Consider the following 21546-nt stretch of genomic DNA (forward strand, 5'->3'; position numbering starts at 1 on the left):
AAAAAATCTTGATGTTAAATTTGCACCTGGAACCTGGATGAAGGTTTATTTTATGGTAAATCTGACAACTGCATGCTCCTACCTTGAGAAAATCAAGAGAGTTGTCATGGAATAATTCAATTCTTGAATTCATTGTTACTTTTAAACGTTGCCGCATCAATTTTTGCATAATTACCGATATTTTAGAAGATTGAATGTTAAAGACCACAGACATTGCGTTAAAGATTATTAATCTACCTTCCATTCTGCATATTTTAATTGCATTTTGAGTGTTATTTAGTAATAATAAGTACAACGTTTGAAGATTCTTACACAAAACCCCCACTGTGCAGAAAAATAAAAACCAAGAATTTTTTAAATATTTTTCCCTCACTCAGCAAATGCTTTTAGACACCGTACCATAGTTTTAGTGCGGCATTTTGAAACACCGTGTATGTATTAGCAAGGGCCCCTGCGCAAGAATGATTTTAGCAAGGGCTGAAACTGTGCACAAATGGTAATCAGTCTAATCAGCGTACGCCACTCTTTGCACTGCTGTGCTCCTGATACCACAATTTTGTTTTTGAACGCTTAGCGACATTCTGATTTTGCTCGGAAACATTTTGTTTGTAAATGTGTAAATACCTATATTAAATTAATTAGTTTTGCTAGACATTCAATCCTTGTCTTTACTCTGCATTTATTATTTTTACTGTGCATTTATCATTTTTACTGTGCATTTATCAGTTTTACCATGCATTTATTATTTTTACTGATCAAAAATACTTGTCCTTTAAATAATATACTGTGCATTTAATTTGCTCCCTTTAATATTTTCAGAAAAAAAAGCTTTAATTACAAATTTAAAAAAAAATGTTGAAACGTGTTGTAAATACTACTGGCATGTTTTGTTTTTTTTTAGAAATTATTGATTGAAAAAACAATTGTTTAATTTAAAAATTTATTTCTTCTATTCATTAGAAATGAATATTGTGCTCTGAGCTGTGATTTGAATTGAGGTAAAATGGACTTTTTGAAGTTTTGGAAACAAGTATTCCATCAAAATGGAAGAAACCAAAATTGACTCTTTGTTGATTTAAAGTCTATTTTACAAGTCCTATCGCTAAAAAAACATTTCTGATTAAAAAAAAAAACTTAACCGTTTTTGTAGATTTTTGTAGAATTGTTTAGACAAATAAATTGATTGCTGACTGGTAAAAACTAATTTAATTCTGTAAGTAGAGTATTACAATTACAAGTTTTATTCTTTTACTTAGAATTTGTAGAAAGTTATGTAATTTGATTCATCAATAACAAACAGAGCAATAAATTGTTGGTATAAAAATCGTGTAACTACTTGATTTTAAGTTACAAAAATTTAAAATACATAATTGGATTTAAAATTCTCAAAGAATGAGCAACTTATTTACAGGAGCTTGTTGTATTCACATAAACTTGTCTAGTTTTTCTGACTAAATGTTTATTAAAGAAAGCAACAAAGAAACATCAACTAATAGTAACAAGAGAATTTTTATAGTGTAATTGCGTAGTTTTACAAGTTTCGATGAGTTAAACTTAAAAATAAGTATTAACTGATAATTGAGTACCTGATGCGAATATTACAAAGAAGATACATGTAAGTAAAGACAAATTACGTTTGCTTGTAATATCGAAAGCTTTGAGTAGACTTTAAACGCCTCGAGAAGCTTAACATTTCTCAAGCACCATGCACGAACTTGTGCAGGTAAGTTTGATGTGAGATGAATTCTGTATCGAAACTTGGCAGTTCCATATGTGGATGGTAAATTACAACTGTTTGCCGCAATTTGCGGTCGAGCTAGGAATCAAAGGCTCCACCAGCTTTGTGGGGTCCTGACTAATCTGCCTCCAGGGGCAGCGTTTGTTACTGTATCAGTTCAGTTGATGGTTAGCTGCAAGTGACACATTTGTTAAAAATGCAAACACGCCGCCCCCTTTTAGAAGTGGAAGTCGCGCCTCGGGACATACACTAATTGAAATTTTAACATTCAGCGTTTAACCAATTTGCTGCAATTGAATTTTCAACGCAACCACAAACGGCCGTTAATGAAATTATTACGCATTAATTAAAATTTGTTCAATTCGTTCGCCGGTTATGCTTTGTATACAATAACGCCGTAGTCATTGTTTAATTTCAGCGATCATTTTTTCACAACGTTTCATGTTTTAATTACGGTGTGTGTGACTTGCTGTAATTAAATGTGAGCTTTTTCATTTTTACGGCTCGACTAATCCGATGATTTTTTGTATTTTTTTCTTTACCAATTAGAGGGCTAAGTCGGTCCTACCTTTTTTGTTGATGTCATCGGCTAAAATGGTAGGCGGAGGACTTAACGGCTGAAGCGGAAAGGAAGTGTTGCCGGGAGAATACCATGGCGTCGGTCTCCAACTTCCTTGGTTTCCGTTCAGAAGACGGAGCTTATCGTATACACTGTCATTTCCGGACGAAACCGGAGGATTCTGGGACGATTGTTCCTTTTGTGCCGCCAAATTTCGCAAAACCCTGTTTATCGACGAGACCTGCGACACAAAAAATTATCAATTATTAAACCATCAGTCCCCTAGAAATTTCTCATAAAATACACAATTGCTTCCATCTGCACAACAAATTGGAAGCCTTGTTAAGAACAGTTGTAGTTTAGATTCGATGCAGAATTTCTCTTATTATTTTAGTCAATTGTGAACCAAGACTTCTATTGATTCACGATGTGCTTACTATTATAGAAAGAAACAAAGTGAAGCACTTAGTTCTTACAGAAAAGTTTATGAGAAGCAAAAAGAAAACTACTTCATTGTTAATATTTCTAATGTTGTTTTATTTAGTAGTCAAGACAAAACTTTTTAAATAGAGTTAGAGTACGACTGGAAATACACATACATATATTGTTTTTTAATTTCTAATTTTTATTTTGTTTTTTACTTTTTTACTTTAAATAAATGTGTCCATAGGTATTAAAGTTTTACCACAGGTGTTTGAAATTATCTTCTTTTTATCCTGAAACGCCTCTCGTTTGATGTGTTTCGTTGTACCTATTTATTTAAGTTTTTAAAAAATGTCTGTTGAACAAAAATTTTTGAAGAACCACAACAATTTTGCTACACAGAAAATTACAATATTAACTATACAGTGTGTGTCAGAACTCGCGCCCCAGAGAAAAAATTCAAGTAAGATAAGGTACCACGAACATGAAAAAAATATTTAAAAAGTTCTATTTGTCAAAAAAATTTGACATTTATTTTTTGACATTTGACAATTTTTTTGTCTATTTAATGATGATCTTGTATATGTTTTTTTTATAATTATTTAGTAAAGGTACAAAAATTTTACCAATAAAAGCCACAAATAACATTAAACAGAGTTACAATTTAGTATACAGCTTCCTTTCTTCCTCTTGTAAATAGCCTGTGGCAAAAAAATTTGGAAAATTATTTTTTCAACGGAAATAAATAGAGTCAAAGTTCAAATTTATAGATAGAATTTTTTCCATGTTTCTGGTATCTTACCTTAGATGGTATTTTTCTCTAATTGGGCGCGAGTTCTGGCGCACCGTGTATTTAAAAATTTAATGGTATATTCAACATTTATGCAATAAACATATCTAAATACCAATTTATACGTTGAATGTTATTTTTTTAATTTTGACACCTAGTGTACCTACTTCATTGTAAAAAGGGATATCAGAATAATAAATATCAAGTTTTTATTTTTTTAACGTAAGTTTTGTTTTCCAAACCCTATACATTTTTCATATCTAGCTACAATTTATTTTTTAACTTGTAGTTATTTATGTATTCAGAGCTGTTAATGACCCAGGGACTTGTTTGAGGCCCAAAAAAGGAGGGCCTAAATTCTACCGAGGTCGTTATGTTTCTTAACAGCACGTGTTACACACAACGTTTTTCGACGTATTAAATTACCATTAAAAAAAATAAATATCCAAATTTTGAAAATGTCAAATTTGAAGGTTTAAACCATCAAACCTGATGTCAAAAAGCCGGGTGTTCAAAGAAAAGCTGGCTATTAAAACTTCTTAACAGAGTTTCTTGAGCATTATTGACAATTTATCGACTATAAATTGTTGAATGTTTTCATATTATAAGTTATAACAACATGGAACGACTAAAAAATAAATAAACAACATGTGCAATGCCGCATTTAAGTGAAGTAAAGAAAACCAAAATCTTCGCTCACCTGGAAAATGGTAGGAAAATTATGAATTTAGCGGCAGAATTTAGAGTGAGAAAAAGTACCATCGAAAGGATTAAAAAAAAGTGGGTAAATAAATGAGGGCTCCGTGAAAGGCAATATGGGTTTGGGTTGCTCTAAAAGTACAAATGATTAAGTATTAAGTTGTTCAGTTTGTTACTAAATTTGTTGAAATATAACCTATTTTTAACAGACATGCTATCAAAATATTTAACCTATTTTTAATAAAACTCGTTCACACCATGGAAAAATTACAAATAAAAACTCAATTTTTTTGACATTTCCCGTTTTTTTTTTAATGTAGCTGTACTTTTAATCCTTTCAATAATATCTATGGTTTGAAGGATTGCGAACTGATTAAATTTTAGTGGAAAATCCGGAATGAACATCCAGTTATTTGTATGTATTAACAATAATTGTGATGGAATATGGGTATCGATTTCATTTTCCCCTTTAGTCTCAATAAAATTTGAAGCATTTGCTATTATTGGTACCAGCACAAAGCGAACAAGTGGTTTAAAAGTGGTTTCCACAACAATGATTTATTTCCCGCCTTAACATAATTGTTCGACAAGCTGGAACTTATACAAGCACCGCAACTTTTCTTTGACATTATAGAGATCGAAAGGGCTTGACAGACGTCAAATCGAAATGGAACAAGACCACCTTGCTTGGGAATCAAAAATTACTAATTCAAACAACCAACGCGTCCTTCGTCCATGTACGAAAAACAATCGATTAGGACATTCTGAGGGTGAGTGCAGTCGAAGTTGCGTTCTTTTTTGCTACCGGTATAATAGATCGAAGGAAAAAAGGTCATATAATGGGGCGTCGTGGGGTCACGGAGAATGGAGTGCCAATAGAGGGAGTCCTGCTGGGCTTTATGCAGTCCATTGACGGCATCGACACGGTCTCATTGCAATCAAGGGTACAAGACGATTGTTTAGATTTTAATTTCGAAAATGCCGATGTAATCTCGATGAGAAAGTTTGGGGTCGCGCTCTCCTAATGAACCCCACGAAGAAGGTAAAATCGGGGGATTTTTATTAAAATGTTACCATCGACGTCGAGTGTCGATAACGTAATAAGTTTTTGGTCGAGAGCACTGATCGTATGAGCTAAAGCGCAGCCCACACGTGCCTGCCACGTGGCACGATAGATTATTACACATTACGAGTTGAACGATCGCTCCACCCGTTTTCACGATTGTTAAAAAGCGGGTTTGCGAATAAATGGAGTTGGATTTTATTGCGCCAACACGTGACGGTTTCAATTTTTAAGCGAAAGCGATTTTGGTCAAGACTGGTCCGGAGTTTGCCAACTCTCAGCCAGTTTTCTTGGCAAACAGGCGGCAAATCTATGCACCCTCTTGTGACTGCACGCTCGTCTTTACGGTTTGCTGCGTATCACCCTCTCGCTGCCTTACATTACACAGCATAATTCCGAGCCACACCAACGGATTCGATTCTGAACACCCTCGCTTTATCTGACAATACTGATGCTGAGAAATTTAAGAACACCGTCTCATATGGAACTTGGAAATGCACAAATGAGACCAGATATTGATCCACACTGAATTCTCAGCAACAAGTCAAAACCCTCGTCTCATTTTTTAGCAATCACATCAACGCATGAGGCAATATTAGCCTCCACTAAAATAAATCAATTTTTACTACACTTGTCCACTAATCTTAAATTGAAAATAAAAGATGATTGGTCATAATATACGTTTTATACACCATTGTTTCAGAAAATTGTTTTAATCTTGGTTTAATACATGTAGCCTGTACATAAATAATAATAGAAATTGTCCTCATATACAGGCTGTTCCGTCTAAACCCCACATTAGAAGTATTGAAAGTTCTAACAGTGATATTTATCTAAAATTTTGACTATAGCCATAATCGTTTAGATCCTGCTCAATGAAAATAAATGAGTATCAACTTTGTTATTTTAAATAAAACGTTATGTTTTTTATTGCGTTTTTGGATTAGTGAAGTGATTTTGAGAGAGTTTTTATTAGACTTTCCTATACCTAAATTTAACCGTTTTTGAAATATGTATTTAGATTTTTTTGATTTTTTTTTAATTTGCATTTTCCTTTCCAAAAATCGATAACTCTACCATTTTTAATTATTTTGAAGTCGTATTTGGGCATATAAAAAAGAAAAGTGCGATCTTTTCTTTCGTGTATTTATAATTGGAAAAATAATTAATTATCAAACCTCCAAAATTTAAGGTTACGTATGGGAAAGTTCAAATACCTGTAACTGATTTTTTTCAAATGGAAGGCCCCGATTTTTTCTTAGCTAAATGCAAGAGAATTTAATTCTGCATCAATCTGTACCTATCTACATTCCCTAGGTATACCTAAATTTAATGATTTCCAAGTTATTTTGACTTTTTTTTACAATGGAAAAAATCCATTACTATCCATGGTAGTTTTCGCATAGTTTGCCATGAAAATATTTCTCACTGAAAATACCTAAATTTAATGATTTCCATGTTATTTTGACTTTTTTTACAATGGAAAAAATCCATTACTATCCATGGTAGTTTTCGCATAGTTTGCCATGAAAATATTTCTCACTGAAAAAATGCCAAGTTTTTTTTCACAATTGTGTTATTCTTTTCGTAAATACAAATTAAATTTAATCTAAATTTGAATAACTTTGATATTCAATTTTTTTCTTATCTCTGTGACAACCTTTGCTAAAGTAGCTATAGCTAATGATTTTTTCACAATATCAAAAGAAGTTACTATAACTTGAAAACTGTCAAACATAGGTATAGGGAATGTTAACACAGATCGAAGCAGAACAAAATTCTCCTCCATTTAGTGAAGATAAAAATGTGGTGTTTCATTTAGAAAAATTGAGTTAAGAGTATTTGAAGTTTCCTAAACGTAATCTCTTACATTTTGGCGGTTTGTTAATTATTTTTCCAAATATGAATACACCAAAGAAAAGATCCAACCTTTTTTCTCTCGTATACCCAAATACGATTTCAACATAATAAAAATGGTGGAGTTATCGATTTTTCAATAGCTAGATTCAAATTCAAAAAAAAAATAAAAAAGGTCTAAATATTTCGAAAACGGTTAGGGAGGGTTAATAAAAACTCTATCAAAATCCCTTGAGTAATCCAAAAACGCAATAAAAAAACATAACAATCTATTTAAAATAACGAAGTTGATATCCACTTCCGGTGTAACAGGAAGTTCAACTTGAAAATATTTTCATTGAGCAGAACCTAACCGATTATGGCTATAAACAAAATTTTAGAAAAATATCTTTGTTAGAATTCCCAATACCTCTAATGTGGGGTGTAGCCAGAACACTGTATACAGTGGATTTGCAAAACAAGAATTTATTATTTTACCAGCCTACAAATTCCATGAGAAGTGAACAGAATGCAATATTTTTCATTTTCCTCTACAGCTTTGCTATTTTTCGTTTTTATTTTCGCTTTGAGCCTACTTTAAAACCAAATCAATTTCCATTTGTGTTTTCCCCGCATCGCCAGCCCGTTAAACCGAATAAAACTCCACAACAATTTGTCATTAGTGTTAAAACAAGTCGGAAAGCAAACTCGCAAAAACTCTATAAATATCTTCACATTTGGCCCGTCTCCGTCATAAATTCACAATTTTCGCGGATGCCATTAATTCTAAAAGCATTTTTAAGTCTGGCAAAAGTTTTTTCTTGGTCGACCAGCTGCGTTCTAACCCTATTAATGGACAGATAAAGTTATTTGAGGAGCCGCCGCATATCTCCGCTAGCAGATAGGCAAGGCGGGGGCGGACGACGGACCGCATTGATTGGAGCATCTCCCGACCAGTCAAGCGAGAGGAATCAACTTTAAAACGGTACTGAAACAGCATTCCCCTAACATTACCCCTCAAACATTTTCTGAAACGTAGCATTCGGTAAAACCGTCGTGATAACGGCCTTTAATTATACTCCGCCATGGCAAAATTAAAACGGAACGGGAGAGGCTCAGATGCGAGCTCTACAAGAGGATTTATTCACTAACTAGATTTTAAATACGAGGAATAACACTTCTTACAGTTTCATCACTGTAGGTATGCTTTCTTACAGACTTGAAACTAAAACTGTTTCTGGAATTAAATTTTTAGAACTCCTAGATTTAACTGACATCACTAATCAAGGTGTTTTAACATCAAAAATTTCAGTTTTTAGTTTAAAATTCCACTAAATTTTAATATTTCTAACTCTAGAAATAATGCAAAGGCATTAGATATTACATACTTATTTTACGTTTTAACAAAAAATGAAATTAGTTATCATTTCAAATAAAGGATGTTTTTAAAAAAATAAAGAATTTATTACTCCGCAAAAAATATCTAACATTCAAAATGACAATTTCCTTTGTCTTCATTATTTTTCTTTGAATATTGGTTCGGGAGAGTTCTACCACCGGGAGAGTGTGTCCAGTGTAAATATTTAAACCCTTAGGTGGCCGAAAGTCATGCGCATCAAACAAGTGTTTATTAATAGCACTGTCAGGATAAAAAGTCGATTCAAAGCTTTATTCGGTATTCAATTAAAATTTAACGTGTGATTGTTAAAATTTTTCATGTCACAGAATGTTTTTTTTAATTATTTTATTACGTCGTTAATAAATATGTAAATACATATTAAAATTTATTGCCAATCTTCAAAATACCTGCTTCTGCTTGTAACTTTTAGCAAAATAACTTTCTTCTGTATACGAGGTGTTCAGAACTCGCGCCTCAGAGAAAAATACAAGTAAGAAACATGGAAAAAAGCTTTAAAAAACTTCAAAATATTTTGACATTTATTTTTTGACATTTGACATTTTTTTATGTCTATTTAATGTTACCGATGATTTTGTATATATCTTTTTCATAATTATTCAGTAAAGGTAGAAAAACTTTGCTAATAAAAGCCATAAACATAGTTAAAATTCAGGGTACAGCTTCTTTGTTTCTTCTTCTAATAGCTTTCAGCAAAAAAACATGTAAAATTATTTTGCTAACAGGGTCAAACTGCAGAACTGCGAAATTTTCTGTAGATAGAATTTCACATTTTCACATTTTTCTCTGGAGTTTTGAAGCAGCCTGTATATAACCTCAAAATTTTTAAGGTATTCTCACTTCATAGAGATTAGGAAGATGTTGGGTTCCCACTAGGTTTTGGGATAGTTCGACCAGAGATATTCGAGAGAGATCATTCCAAATAAAGCAATGAAAAGTGTTAAGGTTAAGACATTTTTTTTGAGATTACCAAAATGTCCACTGATCACAAAAAAATACATAAAGAAAGGGCTAAATAGAGTGCTGAATCTATAAAAAATGGAATTGAATGTGTTCATAATAGAACAATAAGTATAAATAAAGCTGCCTGAATTTTGGAATACCGAAATCAACACTGAAAGACAAAAGTATTTTTCTTTCTGAACTGTGTGCTTTAAATATTTACATTTGCACATGTTTTTGTCACTAACTGTGTTTTTAACGAAATTTGTGTAGCATATTTTTCCTGATCGGTCTCACCCATAATCGGTAGATGTTCTAACCAGACATACGAGTGAGACCGACCATTTGCAATACTTTTTGTTAATAATTTGGAAATAAAAATAGTATGTTAATTTTTTGTAATGAATTTTTGTTCCTAAAAGTTTAAAAAAATTATTGAACCATTTAGAATAAACGTACATGAAAAATTATTAGAACTTCAAGTTACTAAACAAAAAGTGTTCGAACTCTCCTGGTCATACCCTATTATTTTGGTTAAAGTTTAGCCTAAATTTGGAATTATAAAAAAACTAAAACCGTATTTTTCTGCAGCCTACTGTTAACATTATGATTATGAAGCAATCAGTAAAAAATACTTAAATATTTCAATCGCAAAATAATAAACAATGAAATGTACCATGTCACATTTAAAAACCAAAGTTATGAACCTTTGCTAGAAGAATTTATGTAAAAATACGATTTTTCAAAATTAAAAAAAGAGCCAAAAATCTGTATTCAGATTTCGAAACTTAAAACCTTTTGAAATAATAAACATTCACATCAGATTTGGACCGTTGCAACTGAATTTTTTTGTTGGAGTTAAACTTACTCTAGTTCGGTCCTAATTCTAATAACCATTTTTTATACAAATAACACTGTCACTTTTTTACTATTTTTAGTAGTAGTTTTAATTTTTATTGAAAAGTCTGAGAAAAACGCATTTGATGTACTAAAATTAGCCTTTTTTGGCTGTTCTGCTCTTTTCTGTTCAAAAAAAAAAACAAAAATAGGTGAACTCCACTGATTTTTTTCCCGTAGAATTCAGATTTGAAACCCGTTTGTTTCTATTGCGGTCTTTAGACAGAATACAAATTTAAAAAATTTAAATAGAGACCGTCTATTATGAATTCTTTTCTGAACGGGAAAGTACATACAATAAAGACATTCAACAACAGCTAAGAAAAACATTTTTAGAACATTCATTGCGATCAAAATCCCTTCAGAACAAATTAAAACAGATTTCAAACTCGCATTCAGCATCGCAAAAAACAGTAAGTTCACTCCCTTTTGTCCAAAGGAGGGTTTTGGTGTTAGAAAATTATTTTTTAAGTTGCTATTGCAATTAAAGTTGGACGACTTTTTAACTAATTTCGAAATAAAATCAAGAAGATGTGTTTGCCACTATTGTAAAATAACGTCAATATAGTACAAAGTTTATTTCCCTTACTTTATAAAATTTCGAAAGAATTTCCGCCAACAAACTTAAAACTTAAACAAATATTTAGGTGCAAACATAAATAAACCACAGTATCTTGTATCGTTAAATCAATGTTGTTTTATTGTTATTTCAATGTTTATAAAACGTATACATTTTGTGGATATTTTTACGAATAAATTGCGTTTTTAGTCCGGGATTTAGAATGAGGTGGCCGTCAGAAGCGTATAATGTGAAGAAAGACCTTGCGCATTTAGGAGAAAAATCCATAACGTTTTTGTTTTGAGGAATAGAGACATCGCGAGCAATGGGAGATGAGGGACGTTGCCATGGAAATTTGCATGCATCCAATAAACGGTACTCAGAAGATTTACTCATCCTTCGTGAGGTCAGGACTTGTTAGAATCTCACAGTTCAGAAAGAACAATAAAGTATTATTGCTTGGCGAAACAGACGAAGAAAAACGACAAAGACTACTTCGGAAAAATAATTATGAAACTGTTGGAAAAACTTTCGTTTTATTAAATTTTCCTTAAAATTTGATATAAAAGTCAGGTCGAGACCCTCGCCCTGAAAAATGACGCATAATCAGAGAGCTTGCAATATTCTTTCATAGTTTCCCATTTTAAAGAGCTGCTCCTTTATTATAACGCCGGGGTGTTGAGGGCTGCCGGGGGGCGACTGTCTAATACGCGGAAGAGTAAAGTTATATAAGAGGCTCGTCACGCAGGTTAAACCGATGATTACAAACTGATTAAACCTGATGCTGTTATCGTAAGCTTATGCTTCCGTTTAGCGGGTGAACCCCCCTTTTCGGGAGTGATCGATCGAAGACTCGCACTTTCCAACTTCAAATTTATGTAAACACTTTGAAGGAAGACTACGAAAATAAATCATTGCTGTAAACATCAGCGCCGTGCAAAACATCGCATAAATCTGGGCTATCTTTGAAAAATATTAGCTCGAATATTAAGTTTTTAATTATATATATCTCGTGTCACATCTTGGTGGTTGTCGAGTTCTCATGCATGTCTCCGTTTCCACGTCAGCAACCATAACATCACCACTACTACACTTGTCAGGGTGTATTACTTACGCTCGGTATGTTGTCGTTGGTACAGACACCCTCTTGTAACAGTCGATCTCGGATCTCCCAGGCAAATATCGAAGGACACTCGCGTTTGTACGATGATATTTTTGACACCACTTCTGCAGTCGCCACTCGGGGCTTTGAACCACCGATTGCCCGAGGTCGGATTGATCCAGTCTCGTAGTACCTGGGGGAAGAGGCCAAACAGCTTTAAAGACATACATACCTGAAAAGGACTTACTGACTTTCACAAATATATACACAAATTTATTACCTTTCTACAAACTTTTTTTATAATTTTGAACAGAATAACAATCTAAATTATTCGGACTAATTAAAATTTAATCAAAAATCTGATAATTTGCTAACCACTAAAAAGCTGCTTTCCCATATTCTGTTCTGGTATTTATTAACCTTATTAGAAACATTAAAACCACAAAAAAATATTGTGACTTTGTGTACTTTTATTTTTGTATAAAGTGTCAATCAAATCTTTCTCCGTTTGTTTTATTTAAGTTTTAAATTTGATTCTGCTTCTTTTGTTTACTAATTTGGTAAAATTTCTTAAACAAAACCTAATTTTTTTGACTATTCAAATCCCACAACTCCTACAAGTGGAATCAGAAAAAAATTACAAGAACTTCTCACAAAAACTTCTAATAGAAAACGATTATTTACAAAAGATGAATTCATTGTCAATAAAATCTTTCGCCGTTTGATTTATTTAAGTTTTAAATTTGATTTTGCTTCTTTTGTTTACTAATTTGGTAAAATTTCTTAAACAAAAACCTAATTTTTTTGACTATTCAAATCCCACAACTCCTACAAGTGGAATCGGAAAAAAATTACAAGAACTTCTTACAAAAACTGCTAATAGAAAACGATTATTTACAAGAGATGAATTCAAGTCACATATAGTCTGTTTTGTTTCATGAAAAACACCAAGTCAAAATTTTGGTGAAAAAACTGGTAGTAGCTTATCTCCATTGCCACAAATTTTGTTTGCTTTTTGTTTTTCTCCCTAGAAATTTTGATAAAAAATTATGGTTATGTTTTCATATTGAGATGTTGTCAAAATTTGACTTTTATGAATCTCGTGTGTCTGTTTGAAATCGTTATAATCAAATACCTGAGAACATACATCGTTACCTAAGGACTAAAGACAGAATTTAGTGCAAAAAATTTTGATAGAAACATACCGCAAATAAGTAGGGGAAGGCGGGGCAAGACGGGGACCTTAACGTTTAAAGTCGAATAAAAAACTAAATATACATCACAGAAGTTCGAAACTCTATTTATCAACTTAATCAGTCTTCTCTCTGTTAGACTATAATAAAAAAATAACAAAAATTATTATTTTTTTTTAATAACGATGAAAAGAAATAAAAACACTTTTACCCCATCTTGCCCCACCCTTGGGGTAAAATGGGGTCCCCCATTGGGCAAGATGGGATACTACAGTTTTAAAGACTGCGTCTTCATCGTCGTCATCGACGCCAGCGCAGCCCCAATGTGCCCACTTCCCACATAGCTGACATGTGATCCATTTTTCTTTGCTGTAGCAATTATCTTGGATCTCGATTTGGGTACAATAAATAATCCAGTTTCATCACAATTATAAATTTTATCCGGAGTAAATTTATATTCATCCAAAGCTTTTCCTAACAGATCAAAAAACTTTCCCACCGACACTCTATTAAATCCCGCAAGTCCAGCAGCAGAAGTATTTTCTGGTTTCCGAAGACTTATTTCTGGATGACACTTAAGAAATCCCTTAACCTAATCTTTACGAGATTTTGCCTTGACTTCACTGAACTTATGTTGCTTATTATTGACCATTGCCAATTGATGTGCCCCATACCCCATTTTGCCCCAACGGGACCTTGTAGGTAAAAAAAAATCATTTTATAAATGGACAAGTAATCGTGTAAATAACTAGTCTAACATCAAGTTTAAAGTACAGGGATTGCAATAAAACGATAAACCTATGTATTTCTGACAGTCACGTTCGAAACACAATAGAAAAATAACATCAAATAATTAAAAAAATATTTTTTACTCACAGCAACGTTATGTGTTATGCTCAGGTTCTCGCTTTTGCCGCAGTGAAAAGTTTTGAGATACTTCTACAAAATAACGTTAACAGTTTTATCAAAACTGTTTTTGTTTTTGAGATATAGTGGGTCCCTATCTTACCTCGCTACCCCGTCTTACCCCTCTTTTCCCTACTATGTTGCGGTGAAATACGAGCTTCTTGCTACAAAAACTTTAATAAAAAAGGGTGTATATAGAAATAATACAGAAGAAAGTTATTTTGTAAAAAACACAAGCAGGTATTATGAAGATTGTCAATAAATTTTGAGTAATTTATTGAAATGAGCTCGAAGTTGATGCATCTTCTAAATTCTTCTTCAGCTTAAGTTTCAAAATTGTTACTTTTTCAACTCTTTCCTCTTTCGTCAATTTCTTGCTAAAAATTAGAGAATGTTTAGCAAACCTGCATTACAAATTGCGTCTAAATTTCGGCGGTGCTCTTTTTCTGACTTCCTGCTTGCAAACTATTCGTTTCCAAATTTCTAAAAACTATTAGCGGTACCGAATTTGTCTCCGTTTTTATATCTATTTTTTTTCTTGCTCACGTTTAATGACATTGTTTTCAAGTTAATTCAAAAACTGGCAACTTCTTTTATTAAAATTACTATGATTGAATTTGCAAGTGGTGCCAACATTGAGACTGTTTGACATTGCCATTTAAAAAAAACAGACTTTATATGCATACATATTGTTTTCATATTACTGTGCATCAAAGTAGCCGTTAAAAGGGACCATTTTAGAGTGGCAACTATGCAAAAATTCAAACAATTCTTACCTCAATCTTACCTAATTTTGCAAATAAATGTGTACTCCAGGTTGCGAAAAATAATTGAAATTAACAATGTAATTAAATAGGGTGGCAAACTTAAAGATATTTGTCATTATTAATGTAATCAAATTTGTTCTGAATGACATTAATAACATTTTTTGTGTGAAATGGCTTTTAAATTAAAGATTCATTTAGACTTCTACAACCTACTTGATGCACATTAATATTACAAGAAATAAATGTTAAGTTAGTGCCAAATTGTACGATGACAGTATGATGACAGTTATCCCGAAAAATTTTGACATTTATTGCTTCTGTTGAAACTGAACCAGAAACCAGCACATCACACTGTCGTGGTAAGTTCCTAATTGACGTAAATCAAAAATTAACGAATTATTTTAACATAATTTGTTTGCAATTTTTAAAATTATCTAAGAAAACCTCAAATCGGAAACAAATTTGTCATCTATAAATACCATTTCGAGTTTCAAATATAGCTTGAAATTAATTATTCTTGTAAGATAATGCAAGCTTTACAAACAGTTGTAACTCAAAATGGAATTCTTTCAAAAACTACTCAATTCTGTTTTACAAATCTTGTATTCCTCGTCAAACTAAAATAGGGTTTAAATTTACAGATGGCTGAATCAAATTCTGATTTTACACCATCGGTCTGGGAAACTGAAGAGGATATTTTAAAAGACGTCAAGGATTTTGACGAATACTCATTACATTCTGAGGCCAAAATGCCTCAAACTTTAGTAGACTACTATGAAAAAATAAAGAAAACCCGTGAGTTACTAGATGAAATTGACAATGAGGCAGAGAAGCGAGAAGAGGAGCGGAAACAAAATCCTCCTCAAAAGAAAGTTCCAGAAAATGTAATGCGAACCCCTGTACTTTTCAGAATTCTTCAAAATCGAGACAAGTAGTTGTCTGTGTTAAATTTTCGTTGTTTTTTTTTTAAATGTGAATAAATTTTGCGTTTGTGGTGTAAAATTTGATTACCTGCCAAGTATCTTGGAGACACATCCATTGGAGACTTGTAGTATCCTGGAGATGTCACAGGGTCGGGCTCCGGAATGAGCAAGTTCGACGATCTTCTGTCTGGTGGAATCCGGCAAGGGTCGCCCGCTGACGAACACCCCCCCTAGCTGGTTCACACCGCTATGACCTGCCCACAGTCGTGCCAGAGTTAGAGCCCGATTAGACACCATTTGAATTATTTTTTACTACACAGACAAATCTGCACTTACTGTGCACATCATACGGTGTGAGAAACAAGCTAAAGAATGATCTCGTCAATTGACTACCTTGCACAGGACGAGGACACGCACGAAGAAGCCAATGTCGCAACGACTGCTCAACGAGACAAATCGCAAGACGAAAAAATTTAAAAGTCCATCGAGTTGCTCTCGTTGGGTCGCCGGTGCCCTCCGTGCGGGTCCTCGGGAAGCGCCCTAACACTTCAAGATGATTACATCATCTTGATTACCTGTAAAAGAGAAACTGGTTGCAAAAAAACAGAAATGTAAGTATTGTCAGCGCGTGGTTTTCCGCATCAAAGTTTCTCTAGGGATTTTTCGCAATTTATTCGGGGATACGTGCGAGGACTAGTGAGTTGTTCATCTGTCGTTGGAAAGTAAAGGAACTGACAAGTGTGAGGGAATTCCTGAAGAAATCACGGGAAACGGGAAAATTCTCCTAAAAACGTCAATCACCCAGTTCTCCGATAAAACCGGAGAACGACAAACTTCCATTCTGATGTGAATTTTAATCAAATTTACCCGAAAGCTACGTTTTATTTAATTGATTTCATTTGTAACGAACACATCTCGATAAAAAACGCTAAAGTGTTTCAATGCTCCCTCTAAATCATTGACCCTCTGATGTCGATCCTAATAAATACAAATACAGAGCAAACATAATGGGTTCGGAACTGTTACACAGAAGCAGAGCTGACAAACATCGGTAAATGTGGGATGAATAGACTAATCCCGGACCATGTCCGACGATATCCCATGCGTTTACACTAGGAACATGTTCACTCCACCAAATATCAACTTGATTCTCGTTCACACGGCGGCGCGGCGTTTTAAAAATCATAACTCAGATTTAAAATTGTATTTTTTAGCGACCGAATGAAGGCAGGCAATTTTTGTCAGGTATAGAAATAAAAATTTGTAACACGAACGTAGTGAGTAGTATCAAATTTAAATATTCGGACATACATGGTGTACATAAAGTTTGAACCAATAATTATTTTTTTGGTAAAATTAATTGGTGATGATAAAGAGAAAAAGATTTTAACCTGTCATTAAACAAAATCCTGTAGTTATCAAAGTCAATTTCAAATATTATACTTTGTCTCAAATTCTGACGAATAAATGAAACGAATATTTGCATATTTGCATTTTTTTATTTTAATTTTTCAAATCTGCATTTTTTAAAATATACTTACTATAATAAGTTAATAACCATGACACCAATGCGGTCATTACATTAATTTAATGACGTTATGTCCATAATTAAGCCTATAAACTAAGTAAATTGTTTTTATTATTTAGGTGGGGTTAAATGGTATTATTTACTGACATTCGACTAAAATAAAAAAGTGTTGTTTAACCTATTTATTGTTTATAATATTTCTTTCCCTAAATTGATGCATAATATGTTAAGACTCATCCTGTATAGTTACAATTTTTAAATCATTGTCTCTGTTGAAACAAATCTATTAATTTTTTTTAGAAAGAAAGCAAAAAATTTAATTTATGCAAAAAATGCTTGTTTTCATACTTTTCATTCGTCCCGTCAGTATGTATAATAATATTCATTAACTGTTATGTATTATTATTATTAATATTCGAATTCATGACAAACTATTATTGACAATAGTAAAACAATATTAATAGTTATTTGTACAACTAGTTTTGAAAGTCATACTTTTTTTCACCAATTTGCAGTTAATTAACGAGGGCTCTGCCCGAGTTAATTAAGTAAATGAGTGAAAAAATGACTTTTCAAACCAGTTGTAACCAACAGTTTTTTGCATAGTGATAACCCCAAGAACGCCAAAGAACAAAAAGATATCAATTTCATAAATGAAATCGTAATGTATTGCAAGCTCTTTGTATTAAACTCTATAGAAGCTATAGAAATAACTATAGAAATATAACTATAGAAATCGTTTAAAAAAGTATAAGGTCTATACGATTAATCGTGATGAAAATTCAACTTTCATAGCCACTATGCAAAAAAAAAATAATACACACCCGACATTTTGTTCTCAGTACTTCATATTTTTTTCAAGTAGCATAACCTGAATTATGGAGCTTGTTTTTGAACTTCCATTGAACTAGACCGATTTTTTTTGTAATTTTATATCACTTTTATGAATTATAAAATAGCTAAAGCAGCTTTCTAATTAGTGAGTAATCGGTCTTTCTTTGGTGGAAAAGCATCGATTTGAATAGTTGGCACCCCCCAGCCCAGCCATAACTAACACAAGCTTACCACTGCTCAACAAAAGTACAAAAGCTTTAATCACAATTTGTTATGCTTTTCATGCGACCGACAAGAGCTTATTTGACGTTTCAATTTGTGAAAATCTACGAAACGATCGGTAAAATTCGCTAGGATGTCCGTGGTTTTAACTTTAATGTGATGATAAAAATTCCATATAAATATAAAGAAGCTCTAACAAAACCCCATAAATCAGTAAAATCAGTCTTTCGGCGGCACAAAAGGCTTTTATTCGCATCTCCACGTGACAAATGGAATCTGGTAGTGAAAGGTGAACAGTCCTCGATTTTTATATATCCAGAACACGCATGAAGGATTTCTACGTATCTTGCAGGGGTGGGCCAACGTCTCACGTCCCCATTCAGAGCCTAGAAGTCGCTTTTCCAACACAAAGACACCCCTCACTGGGTGTATTATCATAGGAAGTCTCACTTGTCACCGCCACTGCTTCTTTATGTCTCATTGATATTTATTATTGTTAGTTTTGGAGCTTCCGCGGGGATCTGATTTATTACTTTGATAGTTCTTTTTGACCCGGCAAAAACCGTTTCATTGATTCTTTTGCATAAGAGCCTCGCCATGTTTTCATGATTTTACCAAATCAAACCAAATTTAAAGAGGGTGAAGCTCGGCCGGATCATCGGCCAACAACTCAACTGTAAAATTTTCATCTTGAAACAGAATATCGATTGAACTGGGAAAGTTCTTTATGATAACCTTTGTAGAAGCTTTCTTTTTATTTTTTGCTGCTGCCGTTGTTCGAGAGTGGACATAGGCATATATTGTTAGAGAATGGAAGAGATTCATGCATTTTAACGTTATCGCCACCAACACATTTTCTTTGTTATTTATGTTATTACCGTTCTTACGACGCTAGAGTCTCTAAAGCGCAATTATTTACGGCTCCTATGGCCGCCACAACTCCATTACTGATGTCTTTTTTATGCCAACTCCAACATTTATTTTTATTATCTATAAATTAATTTCTAGTTTTATCGATCGTGCGTTAGGCTAGCTGAAAACGCAGTGCTACAGACTTGTTTTTTTAGACCGTAAATTTTCTTAAGTACCGGACGCGACACTTGGACGATTCACCAAGAAAGCGTTGGTCACCCTCGAGGAAAATCACTTACGACACCAAATAACTAACGTCTTTACAATGGACCCTCCTGATGTTGTACCAATGCAATCTTGTATAGACCCGACCATTTCTTTGTGGGAACAATTGCTATTTTTTTCTTATTTAATATGTCAACAATTTTGCCCAACAAAATTATATTCCACCCACAATCGCAATAAATTTCTTTCAGACAGACTATTAATTGTCTCAACAATACTTCATTTAGTAATAATCTTTATGAAGTATATTTCATGACTTGACTTATATCTGAAATAAGCAATTAGCCTTTGCGAAATAAACATAATTTATGCCAGATATAATACCATTTTCTTAACGAGATGTAACATTTGTTATCTACTCTGCTGTAACTTGGAATAATTTAAATAACAGTAAATAGTATTAGTTTTAGGTAATCCAGGATTGAATTAAGTACAAATATTTCTGTTTTAAAAGCTACAAAATAAAAAATATATATTTTAAAGTTATTACCTTTACCTTTGTGTGCCATATCGTCCACGGATGTGATAGCGGATGGCCATGGTGCCACCGCCCCCAGCTGCTGTGCCGGGAGAATGATGGTGTTATATCACTGCACAAAACACAACACGCTGAAACAAAAAAACCCAATTTACTGGTGTTTTCATAAATAAGATACATATATTTCAAAAATTGAAAACGTCCATTAATGAAGGATACGCAAAATATTTGTCCAGTTGCAAACTATAATTGTTGGGGTACAAGATGTCTTTGAATTCATGACATTAATATTGCTTTTTTGTCATTAAAAAAATAATTTCTTTTGAGTTTTCCGGAATCAGTGTTGAGAGAGCGGGTCACCAACGGAAGACTGAACTTAATTTAATTAACTTTATCAATAGCCGAATCGGCAATGAAACCAAGAGGCAGTTAAACTCCCCTCTGTTGGTGAGACTCCGGAGTGTAGTGCGACGGAAGCGCGTTTCATACTGTCTCATTCAATACAAAAGCGTCTCGACGTCGATCGACGCTCGTCCACAGTTACCGAAACCAGAACTCTCCCTCTCGAGGTGTTTATTATATCGGGTAGTAAATGACATCAAGCACTCTAATACCCCACTTCACGAGCAGAAACGAATTAAATAGGCTCTAGTTAGACGAATGTTGCTACCCCAATGGAAGAGCAAAGCAATTAAATCCATACTTTGTAAATACAAATAAGGATAATTTAATTAATATTATAAAAGAATAAATATAATTATATGTATCATGTGACATTATAGAAAGAATAAATGTCAAAGAGAGAATATCAGAAATAAGCTTCATTTACGGTATCTTATAATAAATTGCGTTTAAACTACTTGGCCAACCTGAGAGCGTATAGCGTTGGCACACTTTATTAACGATTATTAGGTTAGAGAAGCTTTATTTACCTTTAGAATTACAAAGGGACGGAGAAAGAAAACCCTCTAGATACCGGCTTAACTAAATACGGTTATATTACCAAGTGTTACAACTCGATATTAGAAATTTAATATGGAACTTAATCAAAACTTTACCTCGCCATTTCATATGAGCTGCATTCATTACGAGTTAACAACTTTTAATTTGATAACGGTGAATAGATCGCATAAACCCTTGCAAAAATGCTGAGTCTAAATGAATCAATGTGAAAAGGTTTAGGATGAACTAACAGGGGTTTTAAATACAATAATTATAAACATAATTATAGTTTATTTAAACTGAAACATGTAAAAATTTTGAAAAAAAAAATAGTAGCAGCCTGTTTTTCATTTTGTAAATTTTGTGTTTGAAGTGTTTTCCGAAATATATAGTTACTAGGGTTACTATGGTATAGTTGACAGTCTAACGATTGTATATTGTTGTTGTATATAAATGTTATTCATACCATAACAATCGAATTCAGATCACTTTTATTTAGACTCATTTTTATTTATGTAATACAATTAAAATTATTTTTTCTAACACTAATACCTTATACTGTTTCAATGGTGCTGCATTTAAGCTTATCTC

At 33.0% G+C, this 21546-nt stretch overlaps 1 protein-coding gene and 1 long non-coding RNA gene across 4 annotated transcripts in view; one reads left to right on the top strand and one right to left on the bottom strand.

Annotated features, from left to right (window-relative positions):
• Window positions 1-21546, bottom strand: part of LOC123004740 (paired box protein Pax-6-like) — a 44293-nt gene that overhangs the window by 18003 nt on the left and 4744 nt on the right. Inside the window, exons 2-5 of one of the 3 annotated variants that reach the window (XM_044398145.1) lie at window positions 20032-20144; window positions 15903-16068; window positions 12038-12218; window positions 2307-2538 (exon numbers count right to left, since the gene is read on the bottom strand). In XM_044398145.1, the coding sequence (XP_044254080.1) occupies window positions 2307-2538; window positions 12038-12218; window positions 15903-16068; window positions 20032-20044 (592 nt within the window). In that variant the 5' untranslated portion in view covers window positions 20045-20144. Of the gene's footprint in view, window positions 1-2306; window positions 2539-12037; window positions 12240-15902; window positions 16069-20025; window positions 20145-21546 lie in introns of all 3 variants that reach the window. The other 2 variants (XM_044398143.1, XM_044398144.1) reach the window with 2 other exon arrangements.
• Window positions 15154-15893, top strand: LOC123004742. Its single transcript, XR_006412704.1, has 2 exons — window positions 15154-15250; window positions 15533-15893. It is a non-coding gene; the product is annotated as an uncharacterized LOC123004742 (long non-coding RNA).

The sequence above is a fragment of the Tribolium madens genome, unplaced genomic scaffold, assembly GCF_015345945.1.
Source record: "Tribolium madens isolate multiple individuals breed KSU strain unplaced genomic scaffold, Tmad_KSU_1.1 Scaffold_20;HRSCAF=117;Tcas5.2_LG4, whole genome shotgun sequence".
NCBI classification, from domain to species: domain Eukaryota; kingdom Metazoa; phylum Arthropoda; class Insecta; order Coleoptera; family Tenebrionidae; genus Tribolium; species Tribolium madens.